The sequence below is a fragment of the Microchirus variegatus genome (genome assembly GCF_963457635.1).
Source record: "Microchirus variegatus genome assembly, chromosome: 8".
Lineage (NCBI taxonomy): Eukaryota > Metazoa > Chordata > Actinopteri > Pleuronectiformes > Soleidae > Microchirus > Microchirus variegatus.
In genome coordinates this window covers 28,923,923-28,949,895 of record NC_139809.1, presented here as the reverse complement: position 1 = coordinate 28,949,895, position 25,973 = coordinate 28,923,923, and the positions used below count along the sequence as shown (strand labels likewise).

Here is a 25,973-nt window from a genome sequence, read left to right as displayed (position 1 = left end):
TTTATTTGGTCCTTTCCTTTTTACCTGTGGTATTTCAAATGTGATGTCAAGTTTCCAAAGGATACAGCTCTGAGTCAATTAAGGCAGGATATCTTGAAAATCCTGGCTTAATCCACGATTTAGGTGTTGGTGAAACGACAAAAGCTCCAACGTCCTCAAAGACGACAAATGCTGTGCAGTTTGAATGCTTTATTTCCTGTATGTATGCATACTGCAGTTAAGTAGCAAGAACTAAAGGCAAACTAGAAAGGACTACAAAATACAACACACGGACCAATACATTTACAAAAACATTCAAAACGTTACAAAATGGGCTGTATTGGTCCTTCTATTGTTGTTCTTCAATTTGGAACTTTGTACAAATTGTCAGGATTTGATGTCGCCACCACCTTTTGCTCAATTTTACAAGTGCCAGAGAGAGCGCGTTAGACTTCCAGAGCCAGTTCAAAATGGACAGACCATCAGGAAACTGTCTCCACCAACCAACACACACACACCGGACACACCAGGAGCTGAGCCCGCCCCCACCCGGCAGACGAGACTGCGTCATCCTGTCCCACTCAGGGATAAAAATGAATCAAATCAAAGAAGCAGGCAGCTTTTCCTCGTCTTCAATCATCTACCATTCAGCCTTTGAAGCACAAAAAAATGAAGAAAAATAAGAAAAGAAAAACAGTTGTGTGGGAGGAAAGCAAACCAAGGACTTTGGTAGTGAGTGAAAATATGATTACATGTCTCTCTACATGTCAGGATACACTTTTATTTGACATGTGAATTGTTCACTTATTTACTCTCCCTTTTTTCATTTTTTTATCCAATATTTACATCAAAAAAAGTATATTAAACAGCAAGTCCCAACCCATTCTCTCCGTCTCAACTCAGCCCCCAGAGGGAGAAACAAAAACCCAAATGGTTCAGATCCATGAGCAGTAGTCCTTTCATCCACGTTTCAAACGACCGTAGTTGCCAGTTTATCCAGTGCCGACAGTAACGAGGGAGGTGCGAGTGTGTGTGTGGCGGGGGGGAGTTGGGTCCAGGCAGCGGCGTCTCTCCGGAGTCCGTGAGCCGGCTGCTGCTATCGTCGCCAGCTAACTGGCACCGGTGCCCTCCATCACCTGCTGGGCTTGTTTCTGTCCCATACAGCACTGGGCCACGGACTGGAACAGCCTGAGGAGAGGAAGACGCAGACTTTGTTTTAGTAAGGAGCAGAAGATGAGGAGCATCTTTTAAAACACGGTGATATCTAGTGGTGACAAAACGCAGTGCAGTGTTGGAAAGTAGCTTAAAAAAGGTCATGAGATGTTGACGGAATGTTGTACAAGTCAATAAAGTTGACACAAGGGGGTCTGAACACTCACAAAGTCACCAAGCTAGCAAAACCAAGTGTGTCGGATAACTACGGTGGCCTTTGTGTGCCAAAAAGGATGTTTCTTTGTGTAAACGTATGCATCAAAATGAAAGACAGAAAGTAAGCAAGAGAGAAAGAAAGAAAAATAAAGAAAGCAAGAAAAAGAGAGGAAGTGAAAGAGAAAGAAAGAAAAAAATGAAAGCAGGAGAGATAGAAAGAAAAAGAAAGCAAGAAAGAGAAAAAGAAATAAAGAAAGCAAGAAAGAAAGAGAGGAAGTGAAAGAGACAAAGAAAAATAAAGAAAAAAATTAAAGCAAGAGAGATAGAAAGAAAGAGAGGAAGAGAGAAAGAAAAAAGAAAGCAAAAGAAGAAAGAGAGAAAGAAAAAGAGGAAGCAAAAGAAAGCAAGAGAGATAGAAAGCAAGACAGAAGGAAAGAGAGAGAGAAAGCAAGACAGAAAGAAAGCCAGAGTAGGGGAGGAAGAGAAAGAAAGAGAAATAAAGAAAGCAAGAAAGAAAGTAACGAAGTGAGAAAGAGATAGAAAGAAAGCGAGAAAGGGAGAAAGAAAGAAGCCTCCATAAAGCAAGAGCCTTGGTCTATATTTCAGGTGTTCCAGTCGTAGCCTTAAGTCAGAATTCCCAGATTTCCTGGTCAAAGTTTCAGCTGGAACGCTGCCTCTAAAATAAGTTTTTGTCACAAATAGTCTTCCTTCCTCGTGTAAAACAATAATCCAGAAACCCCTAATATAAACCTGTAAGTTGGAGATTCATTAACTGGTCTGAACAGGAAATGGCCTCACACTGAACACATCAGTTATGGATCAGTTAGCTTCAGGTTCTCCATTTTGATGCAATCTGCAGCGTCACCACTAGATGTCACCAACTCTTTTGTGCTGGCTGGACTTTCAAAGTGCAGGTAAAAACGATTAAAACAGAGGAGGGCGTACTTTTCAATCTCGGGGGCACAGTGGACAAAGTCGTGACTCCAGAACTTGAAGGCAGGATTCTTAATCAGCTCGATGAAGGTGATGAGGAGGCCCCATGGGTGTGGCCTGTTCACGATCAGCCTCTCCAACAGAACCCTGGGACACACACACACACACACTCGATTAACATTTTTAGCTCTACTGCAGCTCAGTGATGAGTTGACCGTTTAGTCCCAGTCTCACCTGGTGATCTGCTCCTGAATGGCCTCAGTGTTGGCCTCAGCGAACAGATAGAGCATGGTGCAGCTGAAGTAGTGGGTGTGGCTGTTCGGGTAGCGCAGCTGATTGGCTATCGCGTTCAAGAACAGGTAACGTCCTGAAGAAAAGACAAAAGACAATATGGCCGATACCTGGTTACATCAGGTTCTTCTCTGTGAACTTGATACCTTGATCTCACAAATGCCTTTCAGTTTCCTCTTTTTAAATAATTTATTTTACCATCATCTATAGGAACGCACATACTTGTATTATTTTGTGTTTAAACACGCTGCCTTAAGGCCACAGTATACTCCTGCGTAAAGTGCTCTACGTAGCTTACGGAGATCCCTCTACATCACCGGAGAGCCTCTGCGTCGTCTCCGGCTGCAAGAAATATTTTTTAAGTTTCCATCACTCCGTCAAGGGACAACGGAGACGGCAAGGGCTGCGACTGGTCCTCAAGACAGGCCGAGATGATACGAGTCTAAACTAATCTTCTGTCCACCCTTACCCTCGGTGTCCAGGTCCACTGCCAGGTTCTGGAAGATGTCCATGTGTGCAGAGTGAGTGATGGTGCTCATGGAGGGGGTGCTGCCCTTGTTGTGGATGTGAGCGATGGCCTGCGTGCCCACGTACAGCACCAGAGCGTTGATCAGCTGGATGTTGTACCGATTCCCGGGCTCGTTCGACACCTGGGACGCACATGAGCGATAAGTGATCACGTCGTGGCATACGCGAGATGTTTTAAAGGCGGTCGGGGACGCGTCTTACCTGCAGGTTGCTGCGCAGCTCCGACAGGAAAGTGACTGGTGATCGTGTCTTCAGGTACGAGTCCAGATCCTTCTTGAACTGAGACGGCATGACGCCGGTGAAGTTGGTGAGGATGCGAGGAGCGATGTTGATCTCGCTCAGCATGTCCACCTGCAGACGGGACAGACTCGTTAGATCAGACAAAATGTCCACCACCACAGAGAGGGAGAGGGAGAGGGAGAGCGTGCGTCTCTACCTTGAGATTGGGCGTGAAAGGATCGGGAAGCCTCATGTTGCGTGGGAAGGCACTGAGGATGAGGTTGCGCAGCTGGATGCAGTTGGGCGGAATGACGTCGCAAAAGCCGTAGTGATAGTCGCACAGGAATTCTGGGAAGTCGTGCAGCAAGACCAGAAGCACCCGCAGTGTACCCTGAAACAGGCAGAGTGTTAGCTTTGGTCATCAAATACGCTTCAACACATTTACATGAAATTGTTGTAGATTTAGCGCTCGCTGCCAAAATAAACAAGACAATGAGCTCGAACGTAAACAAGAGAATTTAAGCCCGATTTGTACTCCGTGAACAAACACTCGCATTTCAGTCATTTCTGATACCGCACTGTAACCTCTATTCCTTTGATACTCTTTTTAAAAAAAAATGATTTTATAATTTTTTATTTTTTATTGATCTCCGCCAGGAGGTATATGTTTTCGCCGGCGTTTGTCTGTCTGTCTGTGAGCAAGATGACTCGAAAAGTCACAGACGGATTTGGCTGTCATTTGGCTGAAATTTTCAGGAAATGTCTGCAATGGGACCCGAAACATTTGGTTAAATTTTGGGCGTGATCCCATTAAATTTTTTTAATCTATTAATGTTCTTTATATATTTCACCTGCTTGCTTTTAGTTTTTGGATTTTATATCTGAATGTTATAAATTATGTTTTATGTGAAAGATTTTGAATGACCTTGGCACTATACAAATAAACTAGCCTTGGATCCAAATTTGTGCTACGTTGGGTTTTGATAACGGATGAATTTGATGACGTTGTTGATAAAATAGAGGAAAAAGAGGCGTTGAATTTAAGACAAAAATAAAGTATTACAGATTATGTGTAGGAGCCATATATTCATTTGTATTTCCTGGGTTTACTATTCCTGAACACCAGGGGGCGTATTGGTAAAGTCTGAGGCTAGCCACAACATATTAAAGTTTGTGTCACTGATTACAGGTGTTAAGTTTTGGGGAAGCAGATCATTTTTGACTGTGCTCTGAAGACATGTATGGGTTTATGGATTAAAGATTTTGTTTGGAAAACTTATCGGACATAACGTCACAGAGTGTGGACTGTACGCAAATAAATGCAATTTGAAGTAAGTATAAGAAAGTTTTCAGTTTATCCGAGTTTCACGACTGAACAAACTGCCAATTGGCAATCAGTAGCGGCTGAAAATGGGACTTAGTCACAACATTATGCATTATCAAATTTAACTATATTTACCAAGAGACATTTACAATCCAATGCCAAATGATTAAAAACAATAAGATGTGAGCACCTTGTAGAGGATTTGCATAGGTTTGTTGAGCTCTACATTCCTCAGGAAAGGGGCCAGGTACTTGAAGAGATCAATCAGCAGCTGTGCGTACATGGGCCAACCCTGGGAATACAACGATCACTCCATTACAACAACATCCAAAATGTCTTAAGGAAAAGCTACAAAAAAATTAACTGTGTGGAAAAATAAAGTCCCAAATCTCGTGTTCTTGGTGCCTACCTTCTGCTGCGGGGTGTGTGCAAGCATCCTGGCAATGAAGATGCGATGGGAGATGAGTTCCAACCAGGCGTAAACAAAGCCAGGTGCTTTAGTGGGCCTCAGGATGTGGAAGGTATTGCTGCAGATAAAAGTGCAGGGGGGAAAAAACCACAGACAAAAGGAATTAAACTACAGTTTGTAGAACACGATCAGCACTTAACCTCGGATTTCTCTTGAGTTCTCACCAGAACGCGGTGAGCGTCTGGAAGTTGATGGTTTCCAGAACGTGTTCAGGAGCGTTGAGCTCCAGCAGCAGCATGATGAAGATGCGGTGGTACGGAAGCTGCTGGAATTCTGTCTGACGGACGTCGTGGTCCTGGATCAACACCCCGACGACGATACCCAACACCTGCAGGGACGGAAGAGCGGAGGTCGTTGATGAAAAAAGTGCCATGTTCCAAGACATAGAACCAATAAATTATAGATTGAATAATCGGTTTGAAGCTTTTTTCATGATTAAAACAAGATTTGTGATTGTTTTAGCTTCTTAAATGTGAATATTTTCTGTGTTTCTTTGCTCCACATAACAAATAAATCATTAAAACTGAATCATTTTGGTTTGTGGACAAAACAAGACATTTGAAAACATCGTCATTTCCAGGTTTGACAAACACTGATCAATAATGTTTTTAATATTTTATGAACCTAACGATTACGAAAATAATTGTTAGCTGCAGCTCTCAAAACGTTAGGACGGAGAGCGGTGTGTGAATCCTCACCTTGTTGAGGAGGTTGATTTTCGTCACCGTGTTGGTGGCCTCTCCAGAGTGCTTGACCAGCAGAGCGATGAGCCGGACGAAAGCATCCAGGTTGTGGTAACACTTGGCTCTGATGATGGCCGCGCTGGCTGCCGGGTTGTGCTGCTGCTCGGCCTGAGCGCGATAGCTGATCTCCACGCACATCTCTGTGCACAGGCGGAAGAACCTTGTGATCAGGTCGTCTGTCTTCAAGATGCCCTGCTGGTGCATCTGCGTGGAGAAAGAGGGCAATGAGAAAAATAAGCAACTAACGTCATGGTGTTTTCTTTTTGGGGTTATTTTATTTTTTTAGTAAGTAATTACCTGGCCTACAAAGGCAGAGAAGGCTTTGGTGCTGTCTCTGCCAGCAGCAGCTGAGTGATACAGGTTCACCCATTCCCTCAACAGGTACTCTGCCTTCTCGCGCAGGCCTGGAGGATCGTCGTACTCTGACGCCTGTGAGATCCCAGAGTGCATCATGAAGTTGGGTCCGCCGTGGGCGCGGTCGATCATGGCTTCATAGTTGGAGCGAACGACGTCCATGAGCTGAGGGAGACTGCGGGGGGGAGGTGATGTACAACAATAAAACATTAAAGGTCCAGCGTTTAACACTTAAAAAGGTTTATTTGTCAGAAATCGAATAAACTACCCCCTTAAGTGTGTCTGAATGAGTGTATAACTTAAATCCAATTTATTTAGTGTCAAACAAATGAGACCGAAGTGCAATTAACAGTAAAAGTAGCAGAGTTTTGCATCAAGATAATCTGAATTAAGACTCTGCCGCTGAAACTTCCAGCAAGTAACTGGGAAATTCGAACTTTAAACTGCAACTAAAACATCACATGACATTTGCATGTACTTTAGGCAAGAGTCTTAATTGTGGAGGCTGCTATGTTGTTGCCATGTTTGACAAAATCACCATTTTTAAATTTCAAAGTTATCCACAAAAACGAAGAACAACCTTCATTTTCGTGGTATAGTGATGTGGAAAAGGAAGACACCTATTAGATGCCACTGGACCTTTAAGAATATTAATTCAACACAGTCGTGGTTCTTTACCCCTCTGGTGCGTTGGCCCTGGAGTGTGCACACGTCCTCATTAAAGTCTCGATGGTGTGGAACAGGTCGGCCTCGGTCACGTGGCTGACGCTGCGCTCGTCCACGAGCAGCAGCTTCACCAGCTGCATGGCAAACGCTACTGCCATGTAGTGCAATCCATTCTCCATCGACTGGAAGAAGATTTTGAAAAAGGGTCGGATTAACTCTGCTGTAAATGCAGACTATAATGAACATTATTTTTGTATGCGTGTGTGTACCTGTGCCAGGTGTAGATCATACTGCTGCATGTTGACGAGATGGTTCCTGATCAGAAGCTCCACCGCCTCCACGTTATATTTGTACTCGTCGCGGCATTCAATCAGACACCTTTGAGGAGGAACACGGCAAGCAGATTAAACACCTGCTACAAAATATAGTCTGCATATGCACCACGGGGTAAACTATTTTGAAAATCGAATCGTTTGAAGCTTTTTTTCATGATTAAAACAATATTTCTGATTGTTTCAGCTTCTTAAAGGTGAATATTTTCTTTGTTTCTTTGCTCCACATGATAAAGAAATCATTCAAACTTAATCTATTTGACAAGACATTCGAGAACCGTCATTTCCATGTTTGACAAACACTGATTGACGTTTTTTTTTTAACATTTTATGGACCAAACGATTAAATAATCGACAGATTCATCGATTACAATAAGAAGATCTAATCACTTGAATCCTGAAGTGTCTCAACTCACCTGGTGATCTGCTTATTGCACCACTGCGGTCCATAGGCACGGCCGTCCTGCAGAGCCTTCAGCACCAGCAGGTGACATTCTCTGTAGCGGAGCAGCAAGTCGGCGTCGGCACCACTGGTTGCATCCAGAAGACCTTCCACAGCCTGAGGAACGCAGATATACAAAATAAGTACAGGCACTAATTAATACAAATTAATTCTAAACTTCACCATTTCTGAAGATTTAAAAATAAGTCTGACCTTCTGCAGCAGGCCGAGTGCGGCGATGCCGTCCCTGGAGTTCCGAGCCAAAGCCACGGCCTCCAGCAGGCTGCGCAGCGCCTGGGTCAAAGGGTTCATGGCCAGAGCGGGAGGGATGGCGTGAAGATGCTGCTCCAGGTCGGCCATGCACTTATCGTAGATCTGAGCCACGTCATCTGTGGCCCACGCTTGTTGCTGAGAACAGAGGCACAGAGAGAGAGAGAGAGAGGGGAGGGGATTAAGTTAAGTTAACAAATATCACTCCAACCGCCTGCTTGGCTGACATCATCTCACAGACAGAACTTTCACAGCATTGTTGGATTAATCTGCCTAATACGTTACTTTTTTTTGTCTCGTCATCAATGAAGTTCATATTTTTTAAGCTGATAAAATGTACCTGCTTCTGTGTACTAGGTGCTTCTTTTATTTCCAGGTCAAAGCCGTGGGCAGGAACTGTAGAGCATGTATGTGTAAGCCAGTTCTGCATTGTTCTTGGAGCGTTAGTTTGACTTTGAGAAATTCCATGTTCAGAATTTCAGTCAGAGGGGAGGTGATTCGAGCTTTTAGAATAAAGTTTACAATACAACAATAACATTCTTCCTGATCAATAACCCTGCTCACCCTCATTAACTCCCTCTGTATTTTTAATTAATGCTCACATCGCCTGCAAGGTAAGTTGTATTTATACAGCTCTTTTTTGTCCACTAATATGCTTTAGAATTCACCCACTCACTCACACTTTCAAAGCAGCACCCCTGTATGTGCAGCACTGCAACTACTGTACATACACATATATATTCATATCTGCACAGATATTCATTTTGTATATATAACCTCTTATTTTCATAAATTTCAGCTGTAATTATCGTCTCCTTTTTGACAATTCTCCTATAATTGAATGATTGTTTTTACTGATCCTGGAACTGTTCAAAACCAAATTCTATTTTCTTGCTTCTATGATTGTTCTGCATCAAAATAGCAAACTACATTCCATACTTGGCAATAAAATAGATTCTAGTTCTGAATAAATGTTTTACTGACCTTGTTCTTGCTGTATCACATTACCCATTATGTCCTGTGTTTGAATATTTTTTAATCTAACTGGTGAATAAAATAGTCAAAAATAACTTACATGGGTTTACTATGACAATACCAAACCTCCTGACACTGAAATAAGAATCACTACACTACTATATACTAAGAATTACTTTATTTTCTTATATACACAAGATAAAATATTTTAATAAACAATAATTTATTGGGTAATCAATATTATATAAGTATTAATTCTAATATGCAGTGGAGCTCCTTTCACTCTTTCCTTCCGCCAAACACATTCTGGGACTTCTAAGTTGTTTTTTTCAGTCACAAGAAGCGCCTCACCTTCATGGGCTGCGCCAAGAAGCCGGTGGGTTGTGAGAGGTCGTTACTGGGTAAAAAACCCGGAACGTTCCTGGCAAACTCCTCGTATACGGCCAGTTGTTTGGGGTCCACTCCTCCCACCTTTAAAAACATCAAAAACAGCGAATAACATCAAGTTATCATTCGTGTGGACGTTCTGGACAGATCCAGTAATGGGTCAACTCAGGAAATGTGTTTTTGCTTGAAGCTGCTACTTGCCATGAGTTGGATTTGAAAGTTTTATCTTACCTTGAGTCTGATCTGCTCGGGCATACGCTCTGCCTGGTACGTCAGAACGACGGGATCACAGTAGCGCCTTCCCTCTTGGCGTGCATGCTTCCTCAGCTCAAACTCCTGCACGAGAAAAAGCCACATTCAGACTCAAATTAGCACATTACTGAAGTGATGTGAGCTTAAAATTGGCCTGTAACCAATTAAAGATATATTTTTTACAGTCTATGATTATGTAGTAATGATTTTAGCTGCTAAATGAAGCTTCTTCAAGTCTCACCGTGGCCAGTCTCTTGTCCATTTCAGGACCGGCTTTCTCCACGGCCGTTTTCTGAATGAAGCAGCAAGCTAATTCACAGTTGTCTTGAGCGATGCGGGCGGCGGCCTCCTCCATCATTTCCCTCTGTTGAGGCGTCGGCGCCTGATGGAACGAACAGTTTGAGTTAAAGAGAAGCAGAGACGGTCGGAGGTAGAACAGCGTCATGATAAAGACGTGCAGAACACATACTGAAAAAGATTTAAATATATTTTAAAAAGTTGCTTAAAAGGCGTTTGTCCTTTCTTTTCCCCGTTTAAAATTGAGTTTTGTGAGAGGCATTAGATGTCATTTGTTAGTTTTCTCTCAATAAAACCATGTTAAAATGAAACCCATTTACCCTTGCAGACTACACCACCGACGGGCTTGTAGGTGAGCAGCAGAATTAGTTCTCACAATATTCAACACATTAAACATGTTTTCCTTTAAGAGATAGCGTGCGATATAACGCTAGAAACGCCACTTTTGTCCCCTCTAACTCAAAATTAGAGCTGAAACAATTATTCGATTACTAAATTAATCATCAACCATTTTGTTCATCGATTAATTGGTTTGAAGCTTTTTTCATGATTAAAACAAGATTTCTGAGATCGAGATAATAATCGACAGATTAATTGATAATTAAAATAATCGTTAGTTGCAGCTCTAAAAAAATACTCAAATAAACTGAAGAAACAAAACAAAGGGAATGTTAAAATTAGAAAAAAAAAACTCAACTAGTAATTAAGAACACAAGCCTTCACATAATGAACTGAGCTTACCCTCAGAGCAGCGCCAAAGCTGTTCTTCAGGTTGGTGGCGATGCTCATGAGCAGGGGCTCGCGGCAGGTGATCATGGCCATGCCGGCGGTCAGGTTCCTCATCATGTGGTGGGCAGCGACGCGCATGCGCGACTCCTCCGAGTCCAGGGCAAAGTCCTTCCTGATGATCTGCTCGCAGGTCGTCATAGCGATTTTGATGGAGCGGTCGACCACGGGATGCACCAGCTCCTGCACGGCTCGCTCCACCGACTGCCGAACGCACTGCTTCAACTGAGGGTGAGCCTGCAGCAGAGGGATCTGGAGACACGGAGACAGAGGATTTAGTCGAGAGAGGATTTACCAAACGACATGGATGAGGAGAAAATGTACTTCACAAAAGAGAGATAGAACATCCCCTGCAGGCACGTCAAACCTACGTTGACATTGATATTGATGTGTGGAGCCAGGCCTGCCAAAGCGTACACATTGATGTCATGGTAACTGAACTGTGGTGTCGGAGGCCCCGTGGTCGTGCATGTGGTGGTGGTGGCAGCTGGGGTCGAGGGAGGAGCTGCAAACGGAACAAAGTCTCCTGTTGGTCACAAAAGGCTTGTTTGGTTAAAATCAGGAGAGAAACACTCACAATTAAATGAATAAACATTACAGCAGTACAGTTTTATGTCATTTTGGCAAACTTGAATGCTTGAATGCATCACCATCATTGAAAAAATGAATAAATATGGAGCACCCACCTGTGGTAGAGACGGGTAGCAGCTCTTCCGGTGGCTTTACTTCCTTCTTTGGTGCAGAAAGTTGTTCCTCCAGATTCTTTAGCTTATCCTTGTCCTTCAGCAGGGTTCCCGGCTTGAGGTCATTGATGTCCAAGGACAAGTTCTTACACAGAACTTCAATCTCAAACTTTAAGTTCAGCTGCAAATAAACAGAAGAATTAATTTTAGGCTTCAGATTACAACTGGTCCTTTCTTTCATGGAGTTAGTAGTAGTAGAATCCTCCTTTGAAAAGCACTCACACTTGGCTACCAGGATATATTTATTACCTTGAGGTCATGTTCCTGGTGAAGCTCAGCGAGGACATTCATGATGGCCATGGTCCAGGGATTCTGGGGCCTGAACACCTGGAAAACCACATCATAAGGTGAAATTAGTTCTGTTTTCATCCATCTATAAATGTAAGGAACGCATGTAAAATAATTGTTCAACACGTCGCTTGACAGAAAAGCAAGATATTAGGGCTGTAAAGTCAAAGTCGACTGGTCGACTTAGGTCAACACGCTCTGGCTCGGCCAAAATTGAGATTGGTCGACTCATATTTATTTAATTTTTTTTTTATGGTGAATTTCATTAGGAGGAAAGTACCAAGTCTAATAGGGGTGTTTTAGAGCACCCGTGTTTCGCAGGTAACAGCCTGTCTTCAGAGAACACCCCCCTTGTTTTCACTATTTTGGTTTAGTCCAGCCCAGTGGGTTGTTGTTGCTTCGTGGCTCATGAGCACAGACAGATTAGTGTTGCCATTAATTAGACATGAATTTTGAGCTTTTCATTTGAGGCTACAGTCAGTCCTCCTGTCACATCCATGTCAAAGACATCATCAGTGTGGCAGCATTTTTTAAAAGTAGATGACAGTAAAAAAAAGTGGAACGCAAACTTTGAAAGCAACAGTTTGTTTTCACAGCTCTACTACAAACATGGCATATCATTTAAAAACGCTAAGCTAAGGTTGCTCCGTCCGTTTTGAGTATGAACATATCAGAATTATAAGCATATTTCAATGTTTTAGTCTAATAATCGTTGATTGGTTTTATAACTGCAGACGCACCTGCCCGCAACAGCGGCTGCGTCCCACGGTCTATTTGTGTCTCAGCCGCGAAGCTGCGATCCTCAGTCTCGCTCTGTATTCCTCAACAGTTATTGTGCTGATTTTACTAGTTGACATAATACATTATTATCGGATATCACGGGCTATGATATTGCCCAGATGAACGTAATGCAAAACGCTGTCAGAGCGATCAGACTCTGTTGAACTTGGTCTTTTCAAATTAAGAGCCGCAGCCACACAGGTGCTTTGCGGGTGTGGCTCTTTTCAAATTAAAATAAATTTGAATTTAAATTAAAGCCGCACTCGCAAAGCACCCCCCTACCCGATTAGTCGATTTTTAGTCGAAATTTCAGGGCTTTAGTCGACCAAGTGTTTCTTTGGTTGATTACAGCCCTACGAGATATATATATGGTGCTTAAAGAACCACTTCTGCGCCCAAAAACAAAAATACAGACACATATTGAGCAGGTACTGAACTAGAAGTAAAAACGACAATTATTCATAGTATTCTGTCTTTCAGTGTGTTGCTCACCATGCTGCGTAGACTTGACTCCAAAACTTTGGCCACAAAGGGAACCACGTACAGCAACTCCTGCTGACCTTTCACATAGGCTTCCAGTAGCAAAGACTTGACTTCCAGGTCCTGGAGGAGAGAGAAGGAAAATTAATTTAGTTGAAAAATAAAAAAAAACTTGCGAAAGGTATCCACAAAAGAGAAAAGTTCTTACTGTATAGAGGATAGGCTTGTTTTTGGCCAGTGTAATCATGCCCAGCCAGTGGCCCAGGTTCTTCAGCAGAGAGCGATCAGAGAAATTGGCAGCAGCTTTGTCTGACGTCAAGAGCACCTGATGGAAAACACAGCAGGAAAAGCTGAGCATTTCAAAGAAAAATAATGTTCAAACTAAAGCATTTAGTGTTGTTTTTCTTTGATGATTTTTTGTTTGTCTAAGAACTTTAAAAACACAAATTGCCTCGAGTCCCGTTTTACCTTGATGTTTCTGTAAGTCTCGATGAGAACCATCTTGACAAACTCTGGGTTCTTCAGAGTGTCCAGGAAGTTGGAGTAGAGACTATGGAAGTTGGGCTCAATGCTGACACGCTTCATCACCAGGTACTGAGACACCCACGGCATAAACTCCTCCTTCACAGTCTCTTTCAGCTCCTCCACCTGAGGAAGTACATGGTTAAACATTGAAAAAAGCATATTCAACTACTATGGCTCTTTGATTAGAGCTTTCTTTCTTTTTTCATCTGTGTTCATTTACCTTCTGTGTCATGTTGGACTGAGAAAGGTTGTTAAAGATGAAAGCTATCTTCTCCTGGACATTCTCCGGAGGCTCCACAATCCTTTCTGTTTGGTCAGTGGCCACCAACAGGGTGTCAATGTTGGTCGTGTTAATGGAAGGCTGCAGATTGGGGGAAAGGGACAATTACACCTTTTATTCAAGCAAAAACATCTTAAACAAAAAAGAAGCAATTAAGAAAATTTCGCACAAACTCACAGGTACGTCCTTCTTGAAGGTGCTGGGTGTCGGTCTTGTGATGGTGGAGGTCTTGGCGACCGTGGTCGTGGTGGTGGTGGTGGTGACCAGGGTGCTGGGCTGACCAGGCTGCGGCGCTTTGGGACCCACGGGTAGATGCGACTGGGACTGCACCTGTGCCAGAGCCAGGCTTCCAGGCGTGGTGATGGACCCTTGCATCTTCACCGGAGGGTCCCGTGACTGTTGGCCATACTCGATATACTGCACACACAGGATATTGGAAGGCGCAGAGCGGCAGAATTAATGCGTCTGTTTATGGGATTCATTTCTTAAAGTCAGAGTCACGACCAATTGAGAGTTAAAGGAACTGAATGCAAGACATTTCCCTGTATCAAGCCATAATGAACAAATGTTGATTTCATACAGCAAGTTAATTCACAACCACCGAATTACATTTACACGGGTTGCCAGATGAAATGCAAAACATCAAACCTAAAAAAGTCTTGCTACTTCTTTAGAACAGTCAGAATACTTTGAATTTCAATGGACGACATGCATCTCCATAAAATGCAGCTCGTTACCTTCCAGTCAGCTGTCACTTAAGGGAAACTTTTTAAGGTAATATCAGAGTTCCTACACATTTTCCACAAAAAATGTTTCACAAGTTCCATACTTTTCCAGACTTCTCTGGGGATTTTTCAGTCAATGTTTCACAGCTGAATACCAATTGTCAGCTGCTTATTATGTAAATAAATTTTTTTTAAATCCTTCACTCATTCTTCATGAAGCCAGCCCTCGAAAAACTTGCATCAAACCGTGACACTGTCGCGGCTGACAATAGTATGGAAAAAAATTACATAAATGAGAATCCCAGCCAGTAACGGTAACCATGGTAACCCAACACCGTTCTACAGCCAGCTTGATTATTTCATTATCATCTACAGGTCGGCTATGTTGTGTTAGCAACTTGTTTTGATTTCTATACATTAATATATTTTATTTCAGAAAGTGAGACAATAGTCTGGAAACAACAAACTTTTTTCCATACTTTTACAGACCTGGAAATTACTCAAATTAAATTCCATAATTTCCATACTGCATAGGAACCCTGCAACATAGCGATTAAAACATCTGATATCAATCTTTTCGTAGTTGATATTCAGCCTTGTGAGGAGTCAACAGAGTGTAGAACATCTCTGCATCTTTGGCTGACATCTTACCAGACTTAGCAGGGCTGGCTCATTGAAAACCAAGACGTGCACAAATTCAATTGCACACATTTTTTTAAAGCGTGTGGCTGCAGTTTTTACATACCTTATATATAGCCCCTCTAAAACTGCAGATTGAAGATAAATTAACAAAATCTTATTACCTCTTGTAAATGGTGGGGGAACTGCAAGAAGTGGGCAATTGAAGCCAGGTGTTGACAATACTGCGGGTAGTCCTTTAGTCTACAAACACAGGATATGTTAGCGTGACACAATAAAAAACACAATCGCACTTCAACGTCATTTTTGCAGGGAAGAAACAAACAAACACGGTCATCAATACCTGTTTTTGAACTTATCTAGGGCCGCAATTCCAAAGTAATACATTTTAGATCCAAAGGGTTTTCTTAAGGCTTCGAGGACGTATCTCAGAGCCAAACCTAGGGCCATGTAGGTGACCAGACCCTTCTCAATGATTCCACCAAACAGGCAGGCGGTGATGTGCAGCTCCTTGTCTGGGTACTGGGGGAAGAACCGGTATTCCTCAAACAAATTCCTCAGCATGCAATTGAACACCTCTTTCTCGCGGTTAATGGTTGAATCCTTGAACCTCTGCAGCATCTCCAGGACCTAGAGGATGAGATCAAACCATCAACAGACGCCGAAAACCATTTGATCATCATGCACAAAGTTGGGTTTTCACAACATACTTCATCGACGGACATCGTTGGGTGAGGTGGGTGGTTGTAGATACGCTGGAAGTAACTGTTTGCTTCGTCGTCTATCTCCTTACTAAAGTGCTGGTTTGTGTCGGGCCACACCTGAGAAAGGTCAGCTGTGAAAAGAAAATGACGCCTTAGGTTTTCATTTCAATTTAAAGAACACCGATGCAAGCAAAAAGGTTTCTACGTGATCGAGTCACGTTCGAGATCTTTTTGTTGCTTTAAAAAAAAACATACATTCAAGTGGGGCTGTCAGCAAAAAGCAGACAAGGAATGGAAGACTGATCTGCATTTCCTCTATGATTAACTTGTTTGTTTTTCAATTTGTAAGCCGTGAAGGACACAGAATGTTGCCAAAAAAATTGTTGCAATAAGGTCTTTCGTGTGTTAATTAGAAATTAATGTATCTGCAAATCAAAAAAGAGGAGAGGAAACGCAGCGCTGAGCAGAGCAGAGGGCAGGGCTCTCAGTCAGACCACTACCACCACCACCTACAGGCCTTCATCTTACTCTGCTGAAAGGTTGATGGATTCAGGCCGGGTGTGCTCATCTTCCTGGTGCCAAAGGGGTCAGTGCTGACTGTTGGCATTCCCAGGCTGGAGCCAATACCAGAGACCAACGGACCTAAAAGCAACAAAACATCAATCACTTCAGTGCACGACAGAATAATCCTTTGTATCGCCTAGAGGTCGACCGATTGATCCAATGGGCCTTATGATATTTGTTGTCTATCAGCCATAGAAAAAACGGTCGACCTCATGTCCTCATCTTTTTAGACTGACCTACACATCATCTAAGCTATGCTATCGCTTGCCTCAACTTACACCGAACTTTACAATCACTGCCCGATTACTTCTCATACACCACAACTCGACAGTTAAGGATTAGAGGGGGGGCTTTTCGTTCACAGCTGATTCTCAGTTTCACATGAGAAAAAAAAAAACTTGTTCTGTCTTTTTCACCGTGGTCGATTCTCATCAGTCGTGCAAACTGAAACTAAGCAAACCAACTGCAGTGGAGGGGAGAAACTTCCCGCTCTGCGCTACTATGCCATTGCTTAGTGAACCTCAGTCATGTGTTTTAAGTGCGCTTTGAATAAGTCTTTACTTCAGTCTAATTCTTTCCTGTGTGGTAGTATGGACACAGAAACACAAATCTGTATGTAGACTACTTTAAAACTCTTGTTTTTAAATGAATGAATGTAGCAGTATGGATGTAGCCTAAGTAAATAAGAGTAAAAAAAATATATATTTTAATTAATATACAATTACATTATAAAAGTATTAGTTATACAATTTACTTGTGAATATATATGTTTTAATTGAAAGAAGATTTTTTTAAAAAGCATCTTACCAGAGTCCATACCAGGAAGCTGCGAGGACAGGCTGCCAATGCCCCCAAACGGGGTACTGGGGTTTGGGTTTGTGAGTGGAGGGAAAGCCTTTGCTGGGGACTGGGGATTACTAAAAGCTGAACTCAGTGAGGTTGGGAAACCCTGCATGCTCTGAGTGTGGGAGGTGGCAGTGCCGCCCAAGTTCAAGGAACTCATGGCGGACAGAGGGTCCATCTGAAGAAGAAGAAGAAGAAGCAACAAATGTTATCAGTCAGAGTCCCCTCCAATATATCCAAAAGCAACACATTATTTTCAAATTCTAACATTACAGGAGGTTCCCACATTTAATACCTGAACAGGTGAGATGGCGTCCAGGCTGCTGGTGCTGGGGGCACGACCCTTGGGCATCACGCCTGGTGGCGGCTGTCGAGCTTTGTTCATCACGTTGCTGCAGTTGGCAACCATGGTCAGGATCGTCTCCGACAACTCCTGGGACACGCTCCTGAGGTAGATGTAGTAAAAGATTTAAGTTTAATAAAAAAATTATGACAATAAAAAAAAAACACGATTAGAACTGTAACCCATGTAGAGCTGAAGCAATTCATATATTATTAATCCATTACTAAATGAATCGTGAACCATTTTGATAATCGATTTGAAGCTTTTTTTCCATGATTAAAACAAGATTTCTGATTGTTTTAGCTTCTTAAATGTGAATATTTTCTAAGTTTCTTTGCTCCACGTAACAAGGAAATCATTAAAAGTGAATCATTTTGGTTTGTGGACAAAACAATTTCGATTACGAAAACAATCGTGAATTGCAGCTCTAAACCCATCAAGGCAATGTAAAAACTCTCCAGATTCAGGCAGTCACTGAATGTACATTCATGCAAAAGGCTCAAAAAACTTACGCAGCACATGACTGCAGACAAATCAGCATCGTGGCCAAGGTCTCCGGTGGCAGCTGGGCACTTTTGGGCTGGTCCTTGTCCGGGGCCAGACCCCCCATAATGGACGGGCAGCGCCTCTTCAGGAATGTTACACACGCTTGAATAAAAGGTTCCTGGACATGCATACGAGACACAAGATTATTGCTGTACAGTGTTTTAAAGTGTGGGAATAACTCTAGATTATGGATTTTAATCACATACCCCGTGCTCTCTGATTTTGTCATTGAGCCATTTATCAAGTTTGAGGTATTCACGGCGAGAAGCGAGTGCAGCGAGGTCAATAACAAAGGCAAACGGCGTACCGTTCAGCAGCATCGATAAAGACTGAGGGGGAAAACAAACACACATCAAGTACACCTACATTTCATTCTCTTTACAATTTCCACAAAACTTTTATAATTGAATTCTACTTTAGGCTCAGCAGTGAAACATCTTTAAAAAAAACTGCAGGCACTCCTGAGTTCCATGTGTGGATGCTATTTTTTGGGTACCTTCAAGTCCTGGGCAACATCCAGGATGCGTGACAGCTTGGCTTGGTCATACTGCTCCCCTCTCATGTACCATTCTGCCATCGAGTGCATTATGAGCTGACGGATAGATGGAGACTGTCCCTGGAAAAACGACAAATACAGTTTTAACAATGATTTGACACACACACACAAGACTGAATAACAGTCAGACAGACTCCGACACCGACCTGTCCATGCCAGGCGTAGTGCAGGATAATGGCAGAGTTTGGGTGGTTGCCCAGGAAGATGGGCATTAGGGTTGAGATGAGCTCGTGGCGCAGTGTGTGCCAGGACGTGGAGATCTGCAGCAAGGCCAGCACCAACATGTCTGGGCAGTGTTTGATGGGGAAGCTGAAAAGCTGCTTCACCTGCTCGTACTGTCCCAGTTCAGAGAGGCGGAGCAGGCTCTCCACCAGGTCCAGACTTTTCCTGTGAGAAAGACGACACAAAACTGTGTGAATGCACAGGCTGAGAGGTTTGCATGCATTGGTAAGTTCGTGGGTAAATGCTTGGGCGGTGACTTCTTGTCCCCGATAAGAACATTTGTTAGAACTCGAAACTTTAAAAACCCAGCAGACGAGAAGCAAATCGGACCCTCTGAGGTCATGACTGGCACAATCCTGTAGAGGGCGCTAACCTTACATCCACTTGAAAATCTGTGGTTTGATGTTGTTTTGTTATGAAAATGGAAGACAAGCTAAACCAGTGTTTCCCCATCTTTTTATAGCTCCCTTTGCCATATTCCCCTTTGTTTTCTTCCAACTTGTTTTGTTCTCACAATAGTGCATTCAACACTATTTTTACTTTTGAAAGACCCTGAAACAGGTCACAATACTTCAGTACAGTATATACTTCAAAAGCTCCATACCACGTGGCAATCTCCCGGTTGTCGTCCTCCGGCGGGGCCTTCAGCATGTCGGTGGCCACTGTGTGGCAGGCGTAATCGGCAAAACAGAACATTTCTGGGTTCATCAGCGAGTGCTGAATGAATGAGAGCTGACAAAAAGAAAGACGAAAGCGATGTTTAGCAGAGGACAGGACACAAATCTATATGCTTCTGCTGGAGCAGATATTGGTCAGTCACCTGTCCCTCGACATGTTTCCATATCCGATAGATGAGATCGACGGGGAAGACTTCGATGCCCAGTCCCCTCTGAATGCCATACACCACTATTTGCAGTCCTTTACTGTCCCGGATTATAAAGCCTGGGTGGTCCAGTTCGTACGTCACCTCTTTGAAGTTCAGGTTGGGATTCTGAAGGACAAAAAAAAACAGGTTATAACTGCAACATTCAGAGCATGAGTGACTATTTTAACCTTTGTAAAATCCTGTGTCGACTTACCACTTCTTTGACGACGTCGATCAGAACCTCGACGTTCCACGTGTGAGCCTGCGAGCCGTCGTTCTTATCCTTGCCATCGCTCCAGATGCCACTTCCTGGAGCAGAGATGGACTGAAGGAGGGGGGAAAACAAACAAAAGCAGAACAAGTAAGCCCTGATGTATTCACACAAAGACGGCTTTATCTTAAATATTACAACCATCATCACCTGTAGTGGGATACCATCAGTGACCCACTCTGGCTCGTACCCAGAGTGGGTGCGAGCCATCATGCCCAGGGCCCTGGCTACCTGGCTGGCTGTCACCTCCTTCACCCCATACTGCAGGATCATATTTCTGCACTCATCCACACTGCAGAGAGAGAAAAAAGGAAAATGTTTCCATTACATCAAAAGATGTAAACAAGATTAAATTAAGAATAAAATAAGTCAAATGAGTAAGTTGTGGGTGTAGTTGGAGGAATTTTGACATTTATTCACCTAGCACAGAAGCCATAGCCAACATCTTGCATGAACTCTGCAAGAGAACACTCCATCATGGTCTTAGCTAACTCCCCTGAGTCAGGTAGAATCCTGTCCATGAGAATGTCCCGTTTTTCAGGGTACAGCAGTGGTGCAAGCACCACAGGGCAGCGCTCCTGGGGGAAATCTGAAACAACACGCAACTAAAAATCAACAAAATGTGGCACAGCAGCAGTGGGGGAAATATAGGGCATATATGAAGCTCTATTCAGGCCGACAGAGCCAACGCGTGTTTGAATACCTCTGCAAAGTGTCTTGAGGAAGGCGTCAATCTGCTCCTGGCCTACCCCACTGGCTCCCTTCTGGCCAAACAGTAGATGGGAGAGCAGCAGGTGCAAGACCTCTATGGCAATGTCTTGGAAGCCACCTTCCTGGTTTCCTCCGAGATCAGAGTCGACGTAAGACCGCAAGAGATCTGGAAGCTTCTGCTTGATGAACTGTGCAGCTGAGACACAAACAAAACAAGAACTTGTTTCAACATTCAGAGACAACACGTGTTATATCAACACACAGGTATGCGTTTGCCACAAACTTGAACCTCTGTCGGGTTTGTGCAAACCAATATGTTCCGCAATTTATCCGACAAATAGATTTAAGATTACACGTGTTTAGAGCTGAAACTAAATGAATCGTCAACTATTTTTAACAACTGATTTTAACAAAATTGTTTTAGCTTCTTAAATATGAATATTTTTGTTGTTTCTTTGCTCCACATAAAGAAATCAATCAATCAACTGAATAATTCTGGTTTGTGGACAAGACAAGACATTCGAGAACAACTTCATTTCCGGGTTTGAGAAACACTGATCAACATTTTATGGACCAAACGATTCATGGAGAAAATATTCGACAGATTAATCGATTGCGAAAATAATCGTTAGTTGCAGCTCTACACGTGCTATGTTGGGAACTCTCAACACACATTTGGATTTTTAGAAAATTCATAGTGATTCCTATGGCCACCGATTAACTCAACAACATTTGCTTCTGTTGCAAACTGATCGCTACAAAACAACAAAGCAAGGATCAAAATAAATACTTAAAATTCAGGTCATGTTTGGTACAGGTTGAATTACAGTATGTCAGACTCAATGGAAATTACTTACCAAAGCCGCGGAGGTCTGTGTTGCTGGAATTGAGCAAAGCAAGTCCAAATATCACCTGGGAAACAAACAAATGCATTTTAAGTAAACACAAACTCACTACACTCATCATTTTCTGGCTGCCTGAATCATTGTCCCTTTCAGTCGATTTGTAATAAATTGCACTGACAGCACGGTTCCAACTCACCTCTTGGACCTTGCTGAGCTTAAGAACTTTACTCAGTTGAGTGAACAAGTGGGCCGATGGCTTCAAACTCTGAAAGACAATTTATGAAATGTAAATTACAACTCCTTAGTAACATTTTCTGCTGTCTGCTTTTGTGTGAACATGATTTTCAGCCTCCTTTTGAACAAAAACTTGAATTAAAGAACCAGCCCTTAACAAACATAACTTGACGTTCAGACGCTTACCTTCTGATAGTGCAGGGGATTGTCAACGGCGTAGCACAAAGTAGAGATAAAGTTTGGCTTGGATATCAGCGACACACACTCCTGGATCAGAAACTGTGTCTTGGGCAAGTTGAAAAGCAAAACGTACCGAAGAGAAAAGAATAAAGAGAAGAGAGGCAGGTGAACAGCAAAATAAGCCTCCGTTGACAATCAATGTCAAATCTGCAATAATGAAGCACGTCCGTCCAAAAAATCCTACGACAGTACTCGGGGAAAAATCTGAAAGAATCTGCCCATTTAATTAAGTAAAAGACATCCATTATGAAACACAGGTTTCACTTCTTTTAAAGAGGGAAACGGATGGCATTTGCAGGTGATGTTTTTCGTGACTTTTTTTTTTTTTTCTCAGACTTTTAAATGCACCAACATTCACAGACATCAGAGGAAAGTTTTAAAAGATAAAAGCCAATTTATCATAACAGTCGCTTCTTTTAAGATGTGCTGTCTGAACATGTCAGATATCCAATGCACATACATACATGCTGTAAGGCAATGGTGGGTAAACAGTACAATAGGTTGACTGTAGTGCAGCTTTCTTTGAAGCAGGCTTGACATGACCTTTATTTCTAATTAACTGCATTTGATATGAATTAAATATTTACTGCTGCTCTGTCCACCACTCCTGGGAGACAAGAATGTCAGGTTCAAGCCTAATCCACACAGAAACAGAACTTTCCCTTATACAGTTTTTTGGCACCGTTTCAAAAAATGTCTTCATACACGCTGGAGTACGTGCAGCTCTGCAACACTGTCACAGAGACACCCCAAAACTGGAGAAGATGTGGAGCATGTGCATAAAGCTTATTATTGTGTGCACTATACAAACAATGGATACAATTACAGCAACAAATAGAAACTTAAATGGGGACTAAAGAAAGAAAATGCAAGTTAACAGAAAGCAAATAGACCAAACAAAGACGACAACAAAGACAGTGAATGCAAGCACAAAAGAGGTGGGGCTATGAAATCATAAATTTTCATGGTTGTGATAATACAGGGGTGGCATTTTGAGATTGTTTTAGTCTAAACTTTCAAAAATAGCGTTTAAGCCCATTCTGTGTGGATAAAAAGCTAAAATTATACATAACCTTTGCAGATTCTGCTAGTCTTTCTTGCCTTTAGTGCTCTTTGTGATGTCAGTCTTGATATAATGATATATAAGGTGTAAACACCTATTACTATTAAGAGGAAACCCAAGAAAATATGTAGCATTATTGAGCAAGCCATCTACAGCAAAACTCATAATTAACAACTGGTGTACATTGCTTGTGACAATAAAGATAATTATGTACCTGAAAAGAATTTTTCAAAAGTTTTACAGCAGGAAGTAAAACTTTTATATCAAAGTGTTTCTCATCAAAAATTTACCTGGTGAAAGTCTTTGCCACTGCTTTTACCATCGCCACTGAAATCCACATGGGAGAAGAGACAGCGTAGTAGATGCCTGTCTGCCTCAGGACCGTGACGATTTACAATCTGGGAGAGCACAGGGTGAAAAACACCAGAACGTGATGACACATGATGACATTTCCAGAAACTTCCATGTCAGTAAACTGGGAGCTCTGTGACAAAAGAAAAAAGAGGACACTCGATCGACGTCTCTGACTTCACTTACATGTTGTATCTCTTGCTGGCTGGCTCGATAGTTTTTCTTCGTTAAATTGTCCACCAGATAGCTGATTTGAGACAAAGCCAGCGAGAGCGAATCAAGATTCATTGCTGGTTGGGGCGGAAGCAGGCGGCCGAGCACGGCGCAAAATCACCATTATTCCCCTTTAGTCACTTCAGTGATAGGTTACTTCTGCCCCCCCCCAAAAGGTGAAAATGTGTCTTGTTCCAAATTAGTTTTCCGATCGGTGTCACCCAGTGATAGGTAGAGTCCTTCAGTTTAAAATCAAGTTCAGCATCTGTAATGAGAAGACAAAAGTATTTTACACATTTAACAATAGAAACACATTAGGAATAATTCTTAATCGCACTAAACTTGTTGTGGTTGGACACTCAAGCGGGACAATATTTACTTTAGGCTTTAGAACATATGTTTATGGCAGAATTTGGTGTGGCGTTAATTGTATTTTGATGCCTGCTGCCTTTAGATTTATTTCCTGGCCAGCGTGAATATTTTGCTTCAACTCAAGTCATAAATATGGTGATTTTGTATTATTATTATATGAACTGTGCCTTTAGCCTGCACTAGGCCTCGCCTATATCCCAAAACTTGAACCACACACAGATTGGACGCTAGTTCACGGAGCTAACAAACTCATCCGCTAAAAAAGAAAATAGCCTCGACCACTAAGTTTAATCAACCAATACAACAACACACAACACTACCAGAAGCAGATTCGGGTGTTTAACGGCTAACGTACGGATTGGAAAAAACACTCGTTGAGACAAAGAGCGAGATGACTCAAGTTAGCAAATGCTGGCGACTGAGTGCTATTTAAAAACACATACGCGAAATCGTGTTCAGGCGTTGTTTCAGCCACATAGACTGGTTACACGTGGCTACGTTATTAACTTGTCGATATAAAACATCACAATTCGAAAGCAAAACTCTTGATAGCAAGCGGGACCATTAGCTAGCTACTACTTTAGCTAGCATCACCATGACGCTAGTAAACATTTGCTAGAGGGAAGTTTCAGTCAACGTTAGCCAACTCGTCCACCGAATCACCTCTTACAGCCACAGTTACATCTATTTTAGCACAATACTAGACTTCCATCTACTATAATAGATCTAGTAACGGGCAAAAAAGTGGCACATAGCAAACGCTAACCTCTGAAATCTTACCAACTCCGTGTAGGCTACATGCTATCGCTACAAAATTAGATTTTTTTTCCCCACACGAAGCTATCGTGAGCAACATCTCGCGCGAGCGTCTATGAATGGCAATAGCGAGCAAACGTTGACTTAAAAATCAAACAGGCATGCGACCTTATTAAACAACAAATAATAACCTCGAATCCGCCACACATGTCTCTGCCGTGGACACACGCAGGCCGCAGCTACTGCGGATGGGGCTTCCTTTGCGCGTTCGTGCCAGCTAACTTTAGCATTAACCCTTGTTAGCTCACTCTTACGGGACGGGCTCCGTCTAATTTATGGAACCGCTAGCACTGTAGTTTCACATTATGTATCCGTTGACGACCGGAAATGTTACTCCCGGGCCACTGTCAATGCTACACAACACGACAAAGTCACTGGTGTATAGTTCGACTGCGGAAAATGTGCTATAACCGACAATAAACGTGGCCACAATCAGAGTTATTACTTTCCCGATGGTGCCACTATGACAGCTGCTCTTCAGCAAATACTCGTAGCCCTGGCTGGGGGCTAACGGCAATGCCCCGTATCAATATAGCTGCTTATGTTTGGCATAAGAAAACCTGTCGACGGCTGTTTATTGAGTTCAGGTTCGAGGTCTCACCGTGCTCCCAAGAAAGTAATTCAGATGTTCATGCCTTCTTGTTTCGCACGGCAAACTTGACGAAACAGTGGGGTCGCTCTGCCTTCACTTGTGTTTGATTTTTCAAAATAAAATGGCGACTGTCACCGCCGCGGCGCGCTCACGCCTCGGCACGAGAGCGCGATCTTATCCGCGCACGACACAGACACGCGCGCGCTCGCCCGGCATGCACCTGGCGGATTTTTTGATGACTTTTGTTGTTGTTGTTGTTGTTGTTGTTGTCGCTGAAATCTAAAAAAGTGACCTTTGTACGTGCAAATCTAACGGCTTACATCTGCGGAACGACATCAGAGGCAGAAGTTAGAATAAATTAAGAAATAGTTTAAATACTTATGGAGGGACAGATAAGAGCGAGTAAAATAAGGGATTGACTCGAAATAAAAGTGTTTGATTAAAATGTAAACAGTGTGGGAGATAAAAGGCCCCTCTCACTCAAGTTTCTTACTTAAAGGTGCTCTCCTATAATGTCACAGAGACTCAGGAATAATGTTCATATAAC

The 25,973-nt window shown here is 42.6% G+C and overlaps 1 protein-coding gene across 1 annotated transcript; it reads right to left on the bottom strand.

Annotated features, from left to right (window-relative positions):
- Nucleotides 1-242: 242 nt before the first annotated feature.
- On the bottom strand, nucleotides 243-25,518 carry cnot1 (CCR4-NOT transcription complex, subunit 1). The gene is made up of 49 exons (XM_083894442.1): nucleotides 25,436-25,518; nucleotides 23,620-23,911; nucleotides 23,373-23,480; nucleotides 21,966-22,064; nucleotides 21,742-21,810; nucleotides 21,558-21,612; nucleotides 20,693-20,896; nucleotides 20,410-20,578; nucleotides 20,140-20,281; nucleotides 19,933-20,043; nucleotides 19,674-19,844; nucleotides 19,458-19,585; nucleotides 18,778-19,018; nucleotides 18,572-18,691; nucleotides 18,282-18,404; nucleotides 18,042-18,193; nucleotides 17,482-17,632; nucleotides 17,151-17,364; nucleotides 16,308-16,421; nucleotides 15,786-15,910; nucleotides 15,419-15,705; nucleotides 15,240-15,318; nucleotides 13,889-14,128; nucleotides 13,652-13,792; nucleotides 13,375-13,554; nucleotides 13,115-13,231; nucleotides 12,919-13,029; nucleotides 11,608-11,685; nucleotides 11,302-11,479; nucleotides 10,987-11,141; nucleotides 10,571-10,867; nucleotides 9,774-9,914; nucleotides 9,512-9,616; nucleotides 9,245-9,364; nucleotides 7,862-8,056; nucleotides 7,623-7,765; nucleotides 7,144-7,252; nucleotides 6,887-7,056; nucleotides 6,152-6,383; nucleotides 5,810-6,058; nucleotides 5,276-5,439; nucleotides 5,052-5,169; nucleotides 4,833-4,934; nucleotides 3,536-3,709; nucleotides 3,301-3,450; nucleotides 3,041-3,221; nucleotides 2,515-2,647; nucleotides 2,293-2,427; nucleotides 243-1,167 (listed from the first exon to the last, which is right to left on the bottom strand). Exons 2-49 carry the CDS (start codon nucleotides 23,719-23,721, stop codon nucleotides 1,089-1,091), a joined length of 7,161 nt encoding a protein of 2,386 aa, XP_083750568.1. The 5' UTR covers nucleotides 23,722-23,911; nucleotides 25,436-25,518; the 3' UTR covers nucleotides 243-1,088.
- Between the last annotated feature and the right edge of the window lie 455 nt (nucleotides 25,519-25,973).